This window comes from Mugil cephalus, chromosome 3, assembly GCF_022458985.1.
Source record: "Mugil cephalus isolate CIBA_MC_2020 chromosome 3, CIBA_Mcephalus_1.1, whole genome shotgun sequence".
Lineage (NCBI taxonomy): Eukaryota > Metazoa > Chordata > Actinopteri > Mugiliformes > Mugilidae > Mugil > Mugil cephalus.
Window position 1 is genome coordinate 27,317,310 of NC_061772.1, and position 20,703 is coordinate 27,338,012.

Here is a 20,703-nt window from a genome sequence, read left to right on the forward strand (position 1 = left end):
ATGGGATGCGAGCCAGCCTGGACTTGGCCTCGGGAACGGGAGGAGGCGTTTGGCAGCTCACAGCTGATCCTCACGGAAAAACCGCTGCCTTCGCGTCTAATGACCGCCGTCTATTCCGGGACGAGCAGGCGGCCGCTGCGATAGGCCGAAGAAAACGCCTCGACGTGTAAATCAGAGATGAAAACCCCCCCAGAATAACTACGAGAAGAGAACATCCTGCACCAATGGGAGGTCGCGGTGGCGCACGGCTAATAAGAACGGAGCGGAGTTCACGCGAGGGGAACGTGGTTTGAAGGGCTCCGAACGCAAAGTCATCAAAGTCCTTTTCCAATCAACACAGCACCACAGTGTCCTCCTGCTGCTACAGATAATTAGAAAAGATGAGAGAAGAAGTTTCTCACCAGAATAATAACATTTCTCTTAGTTTGTTTTTTTCATTGATTTGCTCCAGCCTGAAACATATTTCACAGTCTGTGTGAATTCTTCTCGTTGACTCTTTAATGCTCAGCTCTGCTGCTCAATAAAAGAATAGAAACTGACTCTGATACAATCGACGGACGGTGTAGATTTACTTAAAGTGGTTATTCTACACATCACACACAAGCATGTGTGTATGGCTCTTTGTGAGGACACTCATTGGCATAATGCATTAACTAGCCCCTTATCCTAACCCTGACTATCTCAGCTAACCGTAACCTGACTGTAACATTACCCTAAAACTGAGTTTTAACCTTCAAAACAGACAAAAAGTCAGGTCGAAATGTCCTCAATCTGATGATATAAGACTTAAACTGGTCCTCAGAAAGATGGTTGTTCAGGTAAACACATGTAGACTGGAAACTTTCATTATTAGTTCAACATGAATAAAAAATAAGGGGAGGATTTCCCTCTTATCCATCAAGAAGAAGAAAAGAGAGGAAGAAGAAAGAGAAGAAAAGGAGAGAGGAGGAGAACAAAAAGATGAGAGAATGAAGGAGAGAGAAGAGAGGAAGAAGAAGAGGAGGAAGGATGAAAAGCACAGGAGGGGGAAGAGATTAATAAGAAGAGAGTGGATGAGGAAAAGGGGAGAGGAGGAGGGAGGAGAGAGAAAGAAGAGAAGAGAGAGGAGCAGTGATGGGAATAACGGCGTTAAAATAAAATGCGTTTTTTTTCCAGTAACAGGGTAATCTATCTATCTAATTACTATTTCCATCGTTGTAACGTTGTTTATGTTACTGAAAAATAAATGTGCAGGACACAGTGATTTATTCTAATATCAGCGGCCTTTTGAAGGAGCAGAGGTTTGACCGGTTCATTATTCAGGTCATTAACAAACTGCAACTTTATCTATGAGGGAGGAAAAAACAGGTGCACAGCTCTCACAGCGGGAGGTCCGACTACCTGTTGGGGTCTGAGGTGCAATAAATATTAAAAGTTCTGTGTAAGTACGTGTCTATACAGTTCTACTCTATGTAACTGGCTGAAACCTACTAAGAAAAAATCCAAATTATTAGACAGATTTAAACTTTAAAAAAAAGAAGAAGAAGAAGAGTAACACAATAGTTACTTTCCCTGGTAACTAGTTACTTTCATAGTGGAGTAATTCAGTTACTCCACTACCCTAAACTAGTAACTATAACTGTGCTCAACACTGGAGAGGAGGAGAATAAGAAGAGGAGGGAGAGGAAAGGGGAGAGAGGAAGATTTAGAAGTGGTGGAAAGTAGATGAAGGAGAAGACAGATTCCCTGGATTAAGTCTCCAGGTGTCAGTCCTCAGTGTCGCTGTAGTTGATCTTCTACTATAAATAAAACATTAACAAACACAGACTTCACTTCATCATCGGTTCATTTTATTCTCAGACACTTTTCAATTAAAAAAACAAACAGAATCAGGTTTGTAGTTGTTGTTTTTCATGTAAGGCCTCATTGTGATTAAAACAAACTACTGCCGTTTTATTAAGGAGTATAAGTATAAGAGTATAAGGAGTATTTTGAGGTGGATCTTCAGACTGAACCTAGTAAGACGCAACCATAGAGTCAAATAAAAAAAGTGAATGAACCACACACGTGGGAGCACACCAGCCCAATATTTATCGGCCCAGTTCTGGGGCTCTTGGTTCGCGGCAAATTCCAGTTTTTGAAGTTAAAAGTCAAATCAAGACGTTTCTCTGAAGTGAATGAGCATCAAAGCTTTATTCTGTGAGTCACAGTTGTCAGGGATCGGGACGTTTCCTCTTTGAAACTCGGCCCGTTTCGTTGCCAGCTCTTTTTTTTCTCACTGGAGCTTTAATTAAGTGTGTGACTTTGAGACGTGCTCTCACACACACACACACACACACAGGCCTTGTCTCAGAGATCAGTGCAAAAATGAAAAACCTTATCATAAACCCAGCGGACGTTTGAGTTGTAGATGTGGAGGACGTCTTAAACTCGGCCTCAGACCAATTAACATTCAGTTCGATTAAGCCGATTTGCACCATAGACTGTATAAATATGGACAACGTGTCTCCACGTTGTCCATCGCACAAACTGATGCCACCTTGCAACTTTGGATCCAGACTCACTGGACTAATTTGTTTAATTAATACTGCGCTTTGCTCTACCTTCACCAGTTATGAGGAAATGTTGGATTATACACTGAACTTATTTTTTAAAACATTTTTTTTTACAACACTCACGGTGTCGCTTTATGGAGTGGTTGGCATGGCAACAGGTGGTTTCTATAGCATCGAATAACTCACACACAAAAAACTACCACCTGAACATGCATTAATGTTATATTAACTACCTGAAATGACAGAACACATCCTTAAAAACATAATAATTTAAGTGTTTTGGCCGAAGTCCCATCCGCTAACATGGAGGAGGTGGAGCTTATATGATCTTTACTGCAGCCTCCAGCCACCAGGGGGAGCTCTACTTGCTTTGGCTTTACTGTACTGTCCTTATTTATACAGTCTATGATTTGTACCCATATACATTTGAGTTTGCGCAGATTTATTTATTTATTTATTTATTTATTTATTCTAAAAAAAGGTGAGTTGTGGAACTTGAAAACGTGCTGTTACACTGTAACAAAGAATAAAGACCTCAGCTTTTAAATACTGCTAAAGCAACATCAAAGTATTTAACAGTAATCACTTCGTAGGTTCCACTTAAATATGTTTTCACGCTGAGATTTTGCTAAAACTATGTGGTTAACAACGGACAGTTTCTGCACCCTTGAAATCTCAGGCCACAGATGACATTCAGTCTCAGCTGGGGAGGAAGACGTCGGTCGTGTTGGAGGGGAAGCGGCAGCTACAGGTGCTGCTAAAACCCCCGACAGTCTGCGTTAACGTCCCCCCCCCCCCTCACAAACACACCGCCCCCCCGGCCTCTTACGGCGAGCTCCGCTTATGCGTCGACCCATCTGCTGCCCTGTGATCTGCTCCGACCGCCTCGGATACGCTGCTGAACCCTTGATCTCTGCACAAACAACACACACAGACCCAGTGATGACGATGATCTCACACCTTGTAAATAACACAGACCAACTCTGTTTATAGGAGAGAAAAAAAGTCTTGACTCCGCATAAAAATGTGTATTAAATGAAAGGTCTGGGTGGTTTATCGCTTTATACCGAATACTGGCATCTTATTATATTATATATGATATTATTAATATACCGGTGTATTGGATTACTCGAGACACTGTTTCAGACCGGATCATTTTCAATGCAGCGCTTCTAAACACACATGGTGCGACTGTGTCACTGTGAGACGTGGTGAAGATTTACACGTCTGAAAAATGAAGCGGCAGAATGAGAAGACTTTTTTTTTTTTAGGGTGACCAGATGTCCCCCATTTCTGGGTACAGTCCCTGTTTTGGACGACCTGTCCCCCGGCTACAGCTGTCCAAAGAAATGCCCCCAATTTTAGCTTTTTATGAATGAGAAAAAAAAAAAATGTTGCGCACAGACTACAGTTATTACGGTAACCGGTCACCCCACTATTGACATCACAGACACAGGAGTTTAAATATGAATAAATATGTCAAAATAAAAACTGTAATTATCCCCATTTCTTCATTTCATCTTGAAAACATTCAATAGTTTATTATTATTATTATTATTATTATTATTATTATTATTATTATTATTATTAAAAAAGAGCTGTAAATGTCCCTGGATTTCCATGCAAACCTGTTAATACTAGTGTGAGATTATTCTACAATATTTACTCATGATCACAGTAAAATAGTCCATCATTAGTCAATGTACTGAATGAATTCCTCTCTCAACCAGTAGAAAATGTTGAGAACACGTGATTATGCATGAACAAATAATACCGTAATATACTGTGATACCGTCAGATTTTTTTAAAAACGCTGTGATATACATTCTTGGTCACACCACCCAGCCCTGAAAGACATGTCAAATACTAAAACTGTGATTATTTTTAGTTTGCTGCCACTATTGAAAAGCCTTTTTGACAGGAGCATGTTTGCAGTTGTGTTGCATCACCTCTTGTTTTGACAAAGAAGAATAAGAAGAGACCGACTACAGTAGAACTGAAAGCTGAATGTTTTCCTCTTCCTCCTTCACACAGAATCCAGGAGGTTGATTGTATTATTTTCACTATGTTCTTGCAATACTGAATGAGCAGAATGTTGTTTCAGTGTTGTGCATATTTTCCATGTCATGTGCATAAATTCACTCCCACACATCACTGATAAAAGCTTTTGAACTCTGTGAACAAGGCAGACGATCGATTTTTAAAGTTTTAAATGTTAATTTGTCGCTTTGCCTCTGCCCGTCTTAAATGAGTCGGTGCTCAGAGATGATGGACGTATTTCTCTGGATCGTCTCTGGATGAAGTGATGAAATGTGTTCACTAACTAACAAGTGTTTCACTGAATGTAGATGATGAAATGTGTGGACGACCTCATTCGCTGGCGATTAAACCTCAGCATTACATAACTTTTCCAGTCGACTGGTATCTGATTAAAATTCAAATCAGCATATATCTTCAAAAACAATAAAATGTGTCAATTTAAACATTTAATGTGTTGTTTTCGCACTACCTTGAGTAACAGTTACGGTTTATACTGTTTATAACGCGTTACAAAAGTAATGTAATTACTGTGATGCTTGACTTTCTGCTGTAACGTGGTGATAAAATGCATTACAAAAAATAATTGTAATATTTTACTCAGTACAAATGTCTGTAACGTGCGGATTTTAAACACAAAATTAACTTAAAGTAACTTAAAAGTAATGTAATGTCTTACAATTCAAAGAGTAATATTATGATGTAACAAATTACTTTCAAATTACAGTAATAATACTAAAGAGAGTTTAACATGCAAACTACTGGAGGGGCACGATTCATTTTGTGATTTTTCGTAATTCACCTTGTATTGTTTGCAACCACCATGTATTTATCGTTATATGTTTATTATGATATATATTTTATTACTATTCAACAGATGTGACATTTAGATTCTGGGTATTTAAGGTAGAGAGTGTCTCCTACTGGAAACATGGATGTTTTTTTTTCGTCCATCTTTTCTAATTATTATCATGATTTCTTTATATACTTTACTTGTTATTGCGTTTTCCTTACAAGTAGTTGAATCAGCGCAAATTTTTTTTTTATTATTTAAACTGAGGAACCACTTCACTAGATAATTGAAACTACATTTAGTTTATTATTTTTGTAAAAAGCGATAGATGATGACTCTGAATAATAGTTTTTCACCATTTACCTTCAACATAAAAGGGTTTTGTAAACCAGTCCGACTGCTGCTATTCATTTACTTTTTAAGCTGATGATCATAATGCCACATCTAATAGAAATGATTAGCAGGACTGTTCAGATACAAACTGTGCTAAAGCTGCAGCCTGGTGCACTTTGTTCGTACTCACTTTAGAAGTTGTTCCAGCTCTCGCTTTATCTTGGTCACCACCGGTGGACCCTGATAGGTCAAAGCCGTGTAGAGCTGAACCAATGACGCACCAGCTCGGATCTTATCCATCGCATCCTGACCACTGGCCACACCTCCGATTCCAACAATTGGTACTTTACCTACGGCAACGACATCAGCACAAACTTGTAAGTTCATGTTTACGTGATTGACTGAACTGGACAGAACTATGAGGACGAGAGGAGACGAACCTTTGGTGAGGCTGTACATCTCTCTGACCATCCTCGTGGACAGGTCTTTGAGGGGTTCGCCGCTCAGGCCGCCGACCTCAGACTTGTGTGGGTCCTTCAGTGTCTCGGGTCTGGACACGGTGGTGTTGGACACCATCAAACCATCGACTCCCAGCTGCAAACACAAGAACGTACACAGACGCAGCGTTAGTTAGTTACACAGAAGTCTGATGTGAAAGGTCATAATCATAATCTATTTATTTATTTATTTATGATAAAACCTTACCACCTACCATCCAAAAACTCTTTGGAAATGTGGATGGAGGGTTATAATATAATTTAGTTGAAATTTTAATTTTACAGTTCACAGGTCACGCACAAGAATTAAAAGCTTTTGTGTTTCACGGTGTGGAGTTCAATTATGGAGATAGGGTTACAGACGGATCTGAAGCAACGCTCAGAGCTGAAATATATATAAAAAAAGAGATATAGGGATCGCATAAAAATAAAAATTACTGCCTCACCTTGTTGGTTGTTGTTGTTGTTATTGTTCTGATTTTTTCTTGTTTCTTTGTTAGATCACTAAAGTTTTGCTGTAGAAACTGTTCAAGTTAAACGACTGATGGAGAAGAGACGCGACTAGAAAAGTTTCACTTCCTTTTCGAACATATTACATGTTTCTTTCTTCTTTATTGTCTTTATTTATCTTTTACTTTTTAATATATTCGAAATAAATAAAGATCAATCAATCAATAAATCAATCAAAATATCGACAAAGAGTGAGTGTGGTTCAAATATTCGCTTTTTTTCACCTCTAATCTTTGAATTTTCTTATTCAACGCGACAATCCTCAAACCTTCACGCTCCTAAACTCCTAAACACACTTTGGTGTTAAGTTATGGAAAGTTTCTCCTCCACTTAGCAAAAAAAATTGTTCCTCTGTGAAATGTTTTAAAAGATGTTTAAAAGATCAATTTACTGCTGTTTTGTAATGTATTGTTAATGTATCTATGTTTTGCTGCTCATTTGTAGACATATTGTACATCTTTAATACAGATCTTTATCATTATTATTGCTCTTGAGTTACCACTTAACACACAAACACACACACATCCACCCACTAAGGCATGTATGCAGCACCTACAGTCACCTCCAGTGTCTTGTAGTGGAAGGTGCAGAGGAGCAGAACATCTAGCACCTTAATAGGCCTGGTGTGAATTAAAATGAATCTGCACGGACTGTTAATTCAGTAAAGAGTTTTAATTATTATCACCAACAACAGCTTTGCATGAGGAATCTTTCAAACTTTTTAACATCATCTATTTTATTTATCTTATTCTTTATCCAACAAATTTAATTTCATTCTCTCTTTTATTTTGGGTTGATTGGATTTGCTTGTAGTGCTGAAATATAGAAATATTTTTTGCCTTGGTAAGCACTTTGTAGCTATTTTTTGAAGGAAGCTTCAAAAATAAACCCATGCTGAGGCTGAACTGGTTTGTGTTTTCATTCTAAGAAGACGGTGGCTGCACCCCGGTGAAGGGCATGTACACTTTTCTATGAGAACGCAATGCATGACTCAAGTTGTCACATTAAAGACGGACACAAACTTGTATTAGTTTTTTTTCCTGTTAAAGTTCAGATTTGAGAGATAAAAGAATAAAGAAGATAACCACAGATTAGACTATAGGGTGAAATGTTCGAGTTAGATATTAGGACAACATTTAATTGAAGATTACTGAAGAGAAAAAAAGGAAAGACATTTTTTGAAAAATGAAATATATAAATTTAAAAAAAAAACAAATAATTCCAACCTCAGTGACAACGTCGGCGATGTCCTGTTTGTCCTGGGCAGTGAGGTCGGGGGCGATCTTCACCAGGACCGGAGGTTTGCGTTCTTCCTGTAGAGCGTCACGCTCCTTCAAAACCTGCACAGATAAAAATGTGGAACAGGTGAGTGGGCAAAGACGCACAACTACTAGAAACTAGACCTGAACATGGCTGAGCAAAACCAGAATTGCAAACAATTAAGTTCCAACGTCCTAAAATGAGTACTTGCTAATTAGCGACATAGTAGCTCATTACTATTGATAAAATTTGTTAAATTTTCTCATCAGTTTGGGGGTCCTTGATGTGAAAAGTGTGGAAGACCTCTGATTTAAAACTCTCATTCCTTCCATCCCATCCTATGTCCTTTTTTGCTGGGAGAGAAACAACATTCAGTCCTCACTGGGAGGAGGCTGCACAACTGCAGCTGTAGAAGCAAAAGCAAAAACAATTGGCATCAACTCTCTGTTGTCACGGGGTAAAATATCAGCCAACACCTGAAGGACGAGACTTGTTGGCTGAGTTGGCAGATTCACCCTCTTTCTAAAGTTATCAAAAATGCCACAACTTCTTTTCTTTAACACGAGGAGTAGTAGATAAATATTAAATCAAAGGACCGGTTGCTGGAAAGCAGTGAGAGTATTTGATGCCGTCCTTAGCAGCAGTTCAGACGGAGTTTGAACGTCGAGCTGAGCGAGGTTGCAGAGAGGCTTCTGAGTGAGGGGGTAAAGAGACTGTAAATGATCAACAAACACTTTAGTGCTGGTAGTAAGTCTTCTTCTGAGACCACACTCGATGTTTACATGGAAAATATGCAGCCGACTTTAAAAAAAAAAGTCTGAACTCATGCAACTCCTAGCGTAATGTGGCATTTAAGGATATTTTTTTATTGATGACTTAAGCCTCATTTAAAGTACTGTGGGAAACACTTCGTATCCTACCTACGTCTGGCTCAATCTGTAAAAACTCCACCCAAACACTAGGCGGCGCTGTGTCATTTTTCCCAGTCGGGTTAATTTTTCTTTCTACTACTTGTTTCTACTGTTTTGCCAAAGACAAGAACCTTATCTTATATAGAAGAGTCTAGCTATGCTCTTAAAACACAGGCTGCAACACGTGATGATAATCACAGGATTCGACTGAAGCCATGAGAGAATTCATCTGCAGTCAGACAACATCTCTGTTTTCGGTCACTGGGGGACAAGAACCTTTTCTCGATGTGTCCCTTTCTTTATTATTTCCAAATGCCATGATTAAATCGTCGGCGATATTTACATTTAAATTGTGGGCTCTGCTGCTTATCTACTCAAGCAGTTTCTTAACCAGTAGTCAGTCAACCACCAGGGGGCGAACTTACAGCTAAGGCTTCATATTTTTATGATGTAAACACAGCAAGTCAGAGCAGCTGCTTTTCTGTGTTTGTTAAAGGTTGTGAGGAAGACAAATGTGCAAGATTATATATTTTTTTCAAACTATTTTAATAACGATACGATACTCATTTGTTTATCCCACAGTGGGAAAATCTGCAATCATATGTGTGTATATTGCACGTGACAGAATACATATATACAAAAATAGTTATTGAACAGATGTTACAGTTTTGTCTTGCGATTGTCCAGTGTGGTTTACTGGGAGCAGATTAGGTTTTGGAGCAAAGACGGAAGGAATTATGTGTGGGGAGAAAAAAATTCTAAATGTTGCGTCTTTCACATAAATCTATCAGCTCGTTTTCCACAAGATACAGATCTTGAAATCTCATGATTTCTCCTTAATGCCGGGAAATGTTTTATCACAATAAGACCTACTCTGTACGATGACGACATCCTTTCACCTCTGATTTAGATCCTAGTGAAATTAATTTGGAGAGAGGAATGCTTCGCAAGGAGACCTGATGAAGGATTTATCATTGCACTCTCACGTTTGTGTGTGATGGGTGATTTACCAAACATTCAGACAGTCCTACCGTGTGCAAGAGGCTTCGGAGCTCTGCCTTCCCCTGCAGGTCACGGAGACCCGGCGTATTAGGGCTGCTGACGTTGACCACCAGGTAGTCGGCCAGCGGGCCCAGCGCTTTCACCCCCTCCAAATAATCTGCCCCCGCGTCCCGGGACAGCTTGTTCTTCCCCAGGTTGATGCCCAGGGGAAGGCCACCTATAAAACACACACACAAATACAAATAGGAGAGTTCAGGCAAACACAAACACGTGACTCAACTGGGGCAGAGGCTGCTGATGCGCTAAATGGGCTGTAAGCAAAGATGGAGACACAATAAAATGTGAGACAAGGGCGGGTCAAGATCGTTGAACTAGAACAGTATAGGACAAAGGACAAAAAAAAGTGTATTTGGTCGCAATTTACTGCTTAGCTTCGTATCACAAACAGACCTATACTTATTTATAGTGGTTTTCCTTTAAACCCCTTCATGGCTGACATCACTGTGACGTCACAACGTTAGCTGGATGCAAAACAAAGGGAAGCTTGAGGAAAACACTGCCACTGTTAACAGGGAATATGGCATCTTGCTGTATTTTTGGGGGGCAAGATTAATGTCTAATACATAATCATAATGATATGGGTTGACTAAATTGTGACTGTTAAGTTGATCATTATTTGGATTATTCTTGATACATGCTAATGCTAACTGCCAGCTAATGCAAACATTAGTTGTGTGTTTCAGAGGTGTCCAAGCTGAAGTCGCATTTACTACGTTATCCTCAACAATGGTTCCAATTACTTCTTGTAATATCTTTGTAGGAGAGGCTTCACCTGATAAAGACAGACCAGACTTCGTCCCCTCTGTGTCCTCCTTTGGTCAAATTGTCCATCCAGTGAGAGTCAACTTCAGTCGACTTTTTAAACTAACACTCACGGTCTCAGGGAATGAGTGTATTACTATATTCTCTAATATATGCATTTTGTCTCATCCATTCTTGCAAAAACAGTCCATTTAAATATGCTAACCGCTGTTTACAGGCTATAGTGTTTGAAGTGTTTTGCCTCCAGCTAAGCCCCGCCCCTCAAAAAACATCACACTGTTTACAAACAGGGGTGCAGGGGTGCTAGGGAACAAAAGAAACTTGCATTTCAACATGTTGTATCATGCATTTTTTTCAGTGGCATCAGCTGAAATATTCAAAGACAACCACTAACCTTTACTTTGATCTTGCTGTTTCTCTTCCCTGGATTTTAGTCTCATCTGTACGTCTGCCAAACCACTGCTGTTGAATCCATATCTTGGACAAACACACAGATAAGAGTCGACTTGATAAAATAACAAACAATTGATAAAAAATAAATAAAACACAAGTGCTGTAAATGAGCTGTAACACACGATGCACTTATATTACGTAATTCTCCCCAATAGATTGCAAACAATTCAAAACTTATGGGTGAGTTTCATCTCTCATAGTTTGCATAACGTTCTAACATCAGTATATATATAGAAAAATACATACATACAAGACTTAATTGTTGCTTAACACATTATAGTCAAATAATAACACAGACTAACCAAAATTAAAACTCCGATTTCTATGTTGTTTATCCTGAGTTTCTTGTTTAAATCAGTTGCTCGATTCCCAAATATAATGAATTTACTTTTGCTTAGATTTAGTGTTGGTTTTATTTGAATCAAACCAGCTCTTCAACTTCCAGCTCTTCTACAACCCTCTTCCTCCTTCATATTCACACTGGATCAGAGAGACTATGCAACATCTGAAGCTAGAAAAAATAAGATACTCCCTCCAAGGGTCTGTTTTGAAATTCTACGCAACCTGGCAGCCTTTCTTGACTTTTGAGGATCAAATGAAAGCAGAAAATGTAACCCTGTAATACATGTGAACCCCTTACTTTTATTGTCACATATGGTTTTTTGTTTTTGTCTCTGCTATATTTGTTTACGTGACACACCTTATTAACAAGTACATGAAATAACTATCTGGTGACCAGGGATTAGTTGCTGTTAGTATTATGTTTGTATTATTATTATTATTATTATTATGTTTTGTATTTTGCATATAGTGAAAATCTGAAATAAAAAGACCTTCATTTTTCCACTGTATCCAGGCGTTGCTCCAGATTGTCTCCACAATAGAGCAAGTTTGTGTCGCCCGCAAATACAATTATTTTCAGGGTTTTGGAAAACTCACAAATATTGTTTATATACAAAATAAACAACATGGTCCAAGCACGGAGCCTTGGGGAACTCCACGTTCAACTTATTGTTTATCTGCACATACTGGTGTCTATTTTCTAGGTAGCTCGTTATCAAAGAAAGTGCTAAACCTCTGATTCCATATGCCTGTGATTTATTTAAGAAGAATTTGTGATCAACAGTATCAAAAGCTTCTATGTAAATAACTGTGTGAGATGATGTGAGATGATGATAAGAAAACTTGTTCATTAAATTAAATAATTCTCTAAAATAGCTCTAAACTGAACGTTATTAACCTTTGTGAGGGTAGAATTTTTATGCAGGCTTCATTAATGAATTAACAAATAAATAAATGTATTAATTTCAGCAACGTGCACCAAATAAACTGCAGAAAATAACATTTATAGCACTGACAATAGCTGCAGCCTTTTCAAACATACCTGTTGATGACTGCATGATCTGCAGGGAGTCGAAACACCCGTGGTTTGGGGTTCCCCTCTTGAGGCTTGGGTGTGATTGTCCCCACCTCGACGAAGCCAAACCCCAGTTTATACAGACCGTCTACAGCCTCCCCGTGCTTGTCGAAGCCGGCTGCGATGCCAATAGGGTTTTTGAACTTTAATCCAAGGACGTTCGTTTCCTGTGGAGACACGATGACAAAACAGAACCAAGTCTTACAGGGTGTAGTGTCATAGTTATGTTCCCCACTGAGGAGAAAGAGCATGGTGACATGCTTACTAGATCGCCTGATCTTTCGTAGTTTTATTTCTGGATTTTAAGTCAAACGTAAACCAAAATCACGCGATAAATTGACATCCAGTGTACCCCGCCTCTCACCCAATACTCTGGTAAAAGTAAAAGTACTGATTCAATTCCTTTACTCAAGCACAGGTTCTGAAATGTGCTCAAGTAAAAACTCTTTTTTTTTGCCAATAATGAATCTGAATTTGTTGGTAATTTTGCAAAATGAAAAAAAAAGTTCTGACAAAATAATCTAGACTCAACTAACCAGAGGTCTTGCACGAGCATCCGGATCATTTTTACCAGCTTCAGTTTTAACTCTTTTCTTGAATGATTTTAGGTTAAAACACAAACGTGTTCGCAATGAACCATCCTCGGAGCCGACAACATCGAACAGTTCTCTCTGTCATGTCTTTTACGTCGAAAAAAGTAATGAGTTTTTACAGTGGAAGGTGTAGAAAGCACAGATATTTGTGTAGAAATGCAGGGAGTAAAAGTAAAAAGTCATCAGAAAAAATATAGAGAAACCTGACCAATTTACTTAAGTACAGTAACCAGGTTTGTTACTTCCCACCTCTCAAGGACAAGTGGTTGCAGAAAATGACTCAGTGAATAAACTAAAAACCACGTCCTTGTAGTGTCTTATTTCTCTTCGCTGCCTAGCGACAAATGAAGAAAACGTCATCTTCCCTTTTCGTAGGCGTTTTGTTTGGGTCAAGGCTGCAAAAAGTTACATTAAATACTCAGCATCGGCACATCTGAGTCCAGATCCGATCTTAAATAAAACAACTTGATCGGGACACTTCCGAACGCTTACCAACGATGCAGGGTCCTGGTAGCGGTTCAGGGGAACCACACCCATGCCAATCATCTTCACCGCCAACACATGCGCCGTCTCCGCTCCCACGAACCTCTGCAGCAGCGGCATCAGCTGGTTGGCATAGAAACGCTCATCTCCAACCACGGTGAGGTAGGATGCGAACAGGAGGCTACCTGAGCTGATGACCTTCACGGCCTCTTTTAACTGTTTCTGTTGACAAGAACGTGGGAGAAAAAAAATAAAAAGACAGAAAATCAGCTGAGTGAGTCATTACTAAATGTAACAAATGCCATTCATGCAGCACAAGCCCCACAATAAAGCTGCCTCCATATTATAGAGTTTATGTTCTGCTGAATTATAGGTTTGGGAAGAATGCATGGTAGCAAAAAACAAACCACAATGCCATCACTGTTGCATATACTTGGACATGAGAAGGCTAACGGAGAACTGAGGACACTGAGCATCATTCAAAAAATTACACTTCCTTTTCGGCTACAAGTCAAAAGGTCTGCTGTAGAAAAGGTCTGTTGGAGTCTGTAATTAAAGTGTTGGACAGAAACTCGTTGTAAATAAATAACTGAATTATTTTCCACAGTTGCGCTGACTTTTCAGCAGTTATTATAGATTTGTTTATGAGTTTCGAGCCTCATGATAAATGTAACACCACTCCGGTACCTTCTCTCAAATGCTGAATATGAGCACATTAAATATATAACCTTATTCTGTTTACGTTCCCAGAAGAGCTAACTAGGAGCAGAAGAAGCTGTCAGGCTCATACGTATTGCATTATATTCTTTATTGGTGAGGTTGGGCTATAAATTATCTGGAGCAGCGAAGCCAGAAAGTCACATATTAGGTAAAATGTGCGACGCATGTATTTTACAGTGCAGATGAAAAGCCTGGGTTCAATTCATCGAGCCGTAAACATTCAGCGGAGGTGGCATTGACCTGTTCATGCATAGAAAAGTTTTACTCAACAACAACAACCACGCATGCAGCCTGACATGAGCCTGACTGTTCAGTTTATTGACGAGAGCTGTAGGTGAAGCCGTTATTCTGCTCAGCTGCAGAGCTTAATTAAATTGGTGGTGAAAGACAGCTCATTGGAGACCATTCTGATCAGCAAAAAAATTAAAAATACAGCCAATTTCTGTTGTAAAATTATCATTACGAATGTTTCTTCATTCCTTCCTTGTTAGTGGTATTAACTAATTTTAACAAAAGATGCTTCAGCTTAAGCCTGTTAAGTTTTTCTCTGGAAGAAGACTCCATCTCAAAGTCTTCAAAAGCTGGATTCTGTTCATCATGGAGCTTTACATTTCATCTACACATAAAGAAAACCATTTTTGAACCATGTTTTATCTTGAGTTTTCAGGGGAAAAACCTCTGGGATGAAACTGAGATTTGATTTTCTGCCCGTGCTCTTCAGCCCCACTTCGCACCAATCTAGGTGAACCAGTCTGACATTAATACACTAGAGTGGATTCTCTGCACCTGCCGCCAGGTGTTAATGGACTCGGTAGCCCTTTAAAATTCTTTTGAGTTCTTGAAGTTCACCGATCTTGACTTAAAGGCTGCATTTTTAAAGCAGGAGAACCAGGAACCAGGAACGATGCCTGTATTGTTATCATCTCATGAGGAGGCAGCATGCACAGAGCTGCATTAGTTTTGCAGCTTGCCAGATATTCTCACAGCTGGTCTCGAACCATAACCTGAGGACTGACTCTTTAACTGATGGAAAAACCTCACCAGCTAATGTACAGCTGATTATTGGAGGGTTTTTCCAGACAGATCTAATCAAAATATGGGGAAGAGATGAATGTTTTTACACACGAATGACCGTCTGGTATCTCTTATTTGTAGTGCTTTACAGATTATTAAACTGTGTGTCTGTCTGTGTTTGTTGGGGTCTGTGCAGGTGGAATTATTGTGTAAAGCACTTTGTGCTACATTTTGTATTAAAAGTGCTATTCAGATTAAGTGTGGTTGATTTTTTTGATGGATATATTGGAATAATATTGATAGGAGTGTTTAAAACTGCCATGAAGGTGACAGATAAGAGTATAAAACCTGCATATAAAATCTCAGCTTAGTGACAACCGATTAACTTTCTATGAAAAGCTGCGCATCACTCAGTAATAAAGGAGTAAAGAAAACTAACTAAATGCATAAACTCATTTCAAAGGGCAAGTTAAGCTGTGGGACAACATCACAGTCCACATGTGTTTCCTGTGCGAAGACACACTGTCCCCCCTGGTGTAGCTGTACTTTTAGCATAGCTAGCAGACGACAACATACATGTAGTGGCGACGTTTCAAAAGCCTAAAATGTGTTTTATTAAAAACAAAGTCTCTGAAATTACCTTCAATCGTCCCGCCATGGACGCGGTGCACTAAAGGGCATTCTATGTATTTCCTCCTCACATGTTACCAAACCGCTTCGACTTCCTGGTTATCTTCTCGCGAGATTTCATCCTGGGTTTCTTGTCGGGGTAGTGGAAGAGCATCGGTCTTAAGTTGGTCTTAAGTAAATGTGAAGGCAGTGGATATTTTACTAAAGACTCTTCATTTAATAAAACGTACTCATACACAACAACACAACAACAACAACAACAACAACAACAACAATAATAATAATAATAATAATAATAATAATCTGTTACTAGTTCACACATTATTTTACCATTTTACACAACTTGCAATACATATCGTCTCAATGTTTTTATTCACATGCTCAACAGACTACACAGATCAGGCATAACATTATGACCATCTTCTTAATATTGTGTAGCTCTCTCTTGTGCATCCAAAACAGTTGTGACTCATCAGAGCATGGACATGGATCTATCTATCTATCTATCTATCTATCTATCTATCTATCTATCTATCTATCTATCTATCTATCTATCTATCTATCTATCTATCTATCTAATAAATAAACGTTAGTAATAAATAAAAAGATGACATGGTCCTTGTTCAGCAGTGGAAAGAAAGTCATCTTGCTTGGCCTTCAGTAACACATTCACTTTGCATGTTGTTTGAGAGTCTGAAGTGATTTTCCTAATATATTGAGAACATATGCAGAGTTTTTCTGGAGAAAGCTCCCTAATTTCCATGAGACAGGTTGAAGTGACCTTGCTCAGTCACTGTCCCGGCCACTGGTCATGCAGTACTATGCGCTTCAGCTCCGTACGACATAATAATCATGGAAACTTTACTCCGAGCCTCCGTGTTTTTGTGGATTTCCGTTGGATTTCTGTCCGTGCCAGAAAAATCTGAGGCCTGCTCAAGCGGCGGCTTCCCCCAGCCGTGTCAGTACGTCTTCAGAAACGTCTGCTTCGAGTTTGTTCGGGACCTGAAAACCTGGTCGCAAGCCCGGAGCAGCTGTGAAGAGCAAAGAATGGAGCTGCTGACGGTGCTGGACGGACCCATCAAAATCTACCTGAACAACATCACCGCAGGGAAAAAGACAGGCAACTGGACGTGGTGGCTGGGAAAGGGAGTCAGGGAGGATAATCAGGTCCCAACCACACGTGAGTGATGTTAATATTGTTGGTGTATTTTATCATTTTTATATCTGATTGAAGTTAGGAGGTGGCAGCTTAACGTGGAGTGTGGTGCACAACTCAAACAAAAAGAAAAATGGAGCTTTTCAGGTTGTTTGATCTGATTAATCAGAAGACGGCTCGTGGCTAAAGGTTATTCAATAAGAAGAAAAGGGCACACATTAAAAAAAAAAAAAACCTTATACCTCAAAATTATCTCTGACCCAAGGGCGGCTACCGATCTTCTGGGTTTGACGGCTGAAGGCTGGGTTTGATTTGAATTTCTGTGATGCAGGTACCAATGTGAATTTAAATATCTTTGAATATGTTCCTACATGTTGTGTTTGTTTGTTTTATTAAAATATATTTTCATGTAACAAGTTAAGACAAAGATGCAGCTTAAGTAACAGATTTATGTGGGGTATAAGGTAAAGCGATGGTTCCCCGTGTTTTGCTAACGACGTGACTTCTTTCCGTGACAGAAAATGAGTACTTGTGCACATACTTGAAGCTGAATCCTCTTCAGCTCGTGGCGTCCGACTGCAGCCAAAAACGAGGCTTCCTCTGCACCCACGGTATGTGAACTTTCCCAGTTCTCTCTCCCTGTCCTCCCCTGTTTTCCTGTCTTCAGATAGACTGATCTCAGTGTCATGTCAGTTAAAAGGTTTGTTGTTCTTGTTTTAAAGGTTTGCAGCAGCCTCCATCAGGCACAAAGGTAAGAGACTGAAATTTAATACGACTGTGTTGTTTAGACCATGACAGAGTTTACTGATCCACAGGGGAAATTGCTTGGTCACACAGTAACTCAGTTACAAAAAAAAAAAAAAAAACTATCTTGAAAGCCATTAGTAAATTAAAAATAAATAAATAAAGATAAATAATAAACACACCAGATTTGCATACGTGCAAATCTACAAGGAATACAAATAAATACACACTAAACAAATTTTACTAACATAAAAAAGATAGAAATAGAAAGTAAATAAAAGTGAAAGTGTACAACGAGTAAATATACACAAATTTTACAAACAAAACATAGATAGATAGATAGATAGATAGATAGATAGATAGATAGATAGATAGATAGATAGATAGATAGATAGATAGATAGATAGATAGATCTAATAAAAAGCACAAGCAAAAATAAGTTACAAGATTTGCACATGTAGAAATGTACAGGAAATAGAAGTAAATATACGCTTAGAAAAATTGAAAAATAAAATAAAATAATGGATAAAATAAGGATTTGCACATGTGCACGAAATATAGAGTTAAATAAACATTAAATACATAGTGAGGATAAATAAGATGCAATAATACGGATGGAGGAGCACTGACGTGTTTGTGTATTATTTTGCAGAAGACAGTGGCCTCCAATCACACCACCAGATCTCGTAAGTTAAAATTAAAACTGAGTTTGTGTGGCTTCTTTTCTTTCTTTATTTCTTTCTTTCTCTCTCTCTCACACACACACTCATACGCTTTGGTTTCAGGCTTTAAAAGGAATGTAGATAACATGGCCAACATGGTCGGCAACATCGATGGACTTCTCGAGGTAAGAGGAGCCTCACGGGGTTTAACGTGCACACAGACCGACTCATGATTCATGAAGAACTTTTGTTATTGCGCGAAGAAATGAAACCTTAGACGTGTATTTGTCTGAGACAGGAAGCAGAGAAAGAGCTGCGGCGGATGGAGCTGACCAAAGATGAGCCGACAAGTGACAACAGGGTGGCTACCTTTATTCTGGCTAAGCTTGTAGAAACTATTACTTCGCGTCGCATCATCCGTGTCATTCAGTTGCTTCTGGTGCTGATTCCATTTCTAATTCTTTATGCTTTTTTTTAATTTTTATTTCCCTGTCAGGACAAATTTATCAAGTATTTGTTGGAAGGCACTTCACAGCTGATCCCGGCGTACGCTTTAAACAACAATAGGACGATGACACGTATTGTCAGGTGCAGCACCGCCATCATGTCTCTGTCCCTGAAAAGGTGTGACCTCCAGAGCAATCCCAATCCTTCAGTGAGTGTAAAAGTCTCTTGAACGAAACCTTAAGCATCCCAAACCTTGCTGCTGTCGTGGCTTTCAACGCTCACACGATGCTGTGTGTTGTTCGTTCCTCTCCAGTCTCTGTTCGAAGGCGTCATCAAGATTTTGCAAACAGTTGCCGATCTGGTGGGCTCAAATTCTCCACTGACGATCATACGGCACCCACACGGCACCATTTATCAGAGCAGGTTGGTGTTTTCTTTCAGAGAGTATCACCTTTCTTTTCTTTTATGGCTGTTTCTAATGTTCATTTGCATTTTAACCATCAGCCACAAGCCTAGTGATCTCGGCAACGCAGTGCTGGGCTCACAGGAAGACGACGTGTACATTAAGATGCCGCCATATTCAGTCCTGCAGTCGCAGCTTGGACAGTTCCAAAAAGTCTTAGCTCGGGTCTGTGTGTGTGTTTGTGCGTGTGACATTTGTATCTACACCGTGCGTCTACCGTCCTGTTCACGGAGCTTTCCCTTGTTCACAGTTGTCCACGTTCAAGAACAACCCCTATCCATCCGATGAAAATGTGTCGGGAACCGTTTGTAGCCTCGTTCTCAGCGACAGCGGCAAAGACATCACGGTGGGAAACCTGACGCAGATGATTGAGGTAAAATGAAAATGTGTGTTTTAGTTCAGAGGGGGGGCACAAACTCAGTCCCAGTCTGATTTCAAGGGGGCCAGTAACATAATAACTCGAAATGATGTAAATATTAACATTTAATGAACTTCATGAGCTTTTACAAAGCCGCTTAGCAACGACATGACATTGTTTAACTCTCTGGAGTCGACAGACGCGTCCAAATCACATGACCAATTTAAGACAACGTAGTAGCGTCAATATCCGTTTCAACTTTTGTAGAAAGTGCTAACTTTAACCTATATACTTGTGTTCATAGGCCAAGTAACACTAGACTCATTAGAAATAATTTAAGTTTTTTTCTCAATGTTGTTGTCATGTTGGTGTGCGTCTGATGCACGAGAGAAACGGTGAAAAGCAAAGCATTAGCAAAATGCTCAAAAGCAAAACAAACTAACAAATTAAAAAAAAAAAAACATCACCTGGTCACCCCATGACAGCTCCTTTTCTTATTGGTGGAAAAATGCATCCAAACGACCAATCAGGACATGATGTGTCAACAGTTGCTAAGGAAGAGGGAAAAGTTATGGGAGTGATGTTATATTCAGTCTATGAAGTGACTGCAGCCAAAGAGAAAGAAGATTTGGGACGTTTAGGTATTATTTCTTATTGTTACACCTTTTTTAAACGGTTGTAAATTGTTGTACAAAAATGCGTGATGCATTTCCTGTATTTTAATGGGAACAGTTATAAAAAGCTTTGTTGTTTGCTAAATTTGTTCATAAGATTTTGAAATTTACACTTTAGATTTGCATTTTAAGTTATAAAACAGTTTCGTTAAACATGTTTGTGGTTTTCACATTAAGAAATCAAACTTTT

At 39.1% G+C, this 20,703-nt stretch overlaps 1 protein-coding gene and 1 long non-coding RNA gene across 2 annotated transcripts; one reads left to right on the plus strand and one right to left on the minus strand.

The window, feature by feature from the left end:
• Positions 1-1,807: 1,807 nt before the first annotated feature.
• Positions 1,808-16,143, minus strand: dhodh (dihydroorotate dehydrogenase). Its single transcript, XM_047581665.1, has 9 exons — positions 16,020-16,143; positions 13,655-13,867; positions 12,537-12,736; positions 11,094-11,176; positions 9,907-10,094; positions 7,931-8,044; positions 6,138-6,291; positions 5,888-6,047; positions 1,808-3,447 (listed from the first exon to the last, which is right to left on the minus strand). Exons 1-9 carry the CDS (start codon positions 16,035-16,037, stop codon positions 3,360-3,362), a joined length of 1,218 nt encoding a protein of 405 aa, XP_047437621.1. The 5' UTR covers positions 16,038-16,143; the 3' UTR covers positions 1,808-3,359.
• A 3,068-nt stretch (positions 16,144-19,211) lies between these two features.
• On the plus strand, positions 19,212-19,854 carry LOC125005798. Its single transcript, XR_007112491.1, has 3 exons — positions 19,212-19,441; positions 19,523-19,646; positions 19,732-19,854. It is a non-coding gene; the product is annotated as an uncharacterized LOC125005798 (long non-coding RNA).
• The last annotated feature ends 849 nt before the right edge of the window (positions 19,855-20,703 follow it).

Coding starts and splice junctions, on each gene's coding strand:
- dhodh (XM_047581665.1), bottom strand. Junction 10,095..11,093: donor ACAGCAAGATCAAAGTAAAG/GTTAGTGGTTGT, acceptor TGTGTTTTATAG/GTGGCCTTCCCCTGGGCATC. Junction 6,048..6,137: donor GATGTACAGCCTCACCAAAG/GTTCGTCTCCTC, acceptor TCGTTGCCGTAG/GTAAAGTACCAATTGTTGGA.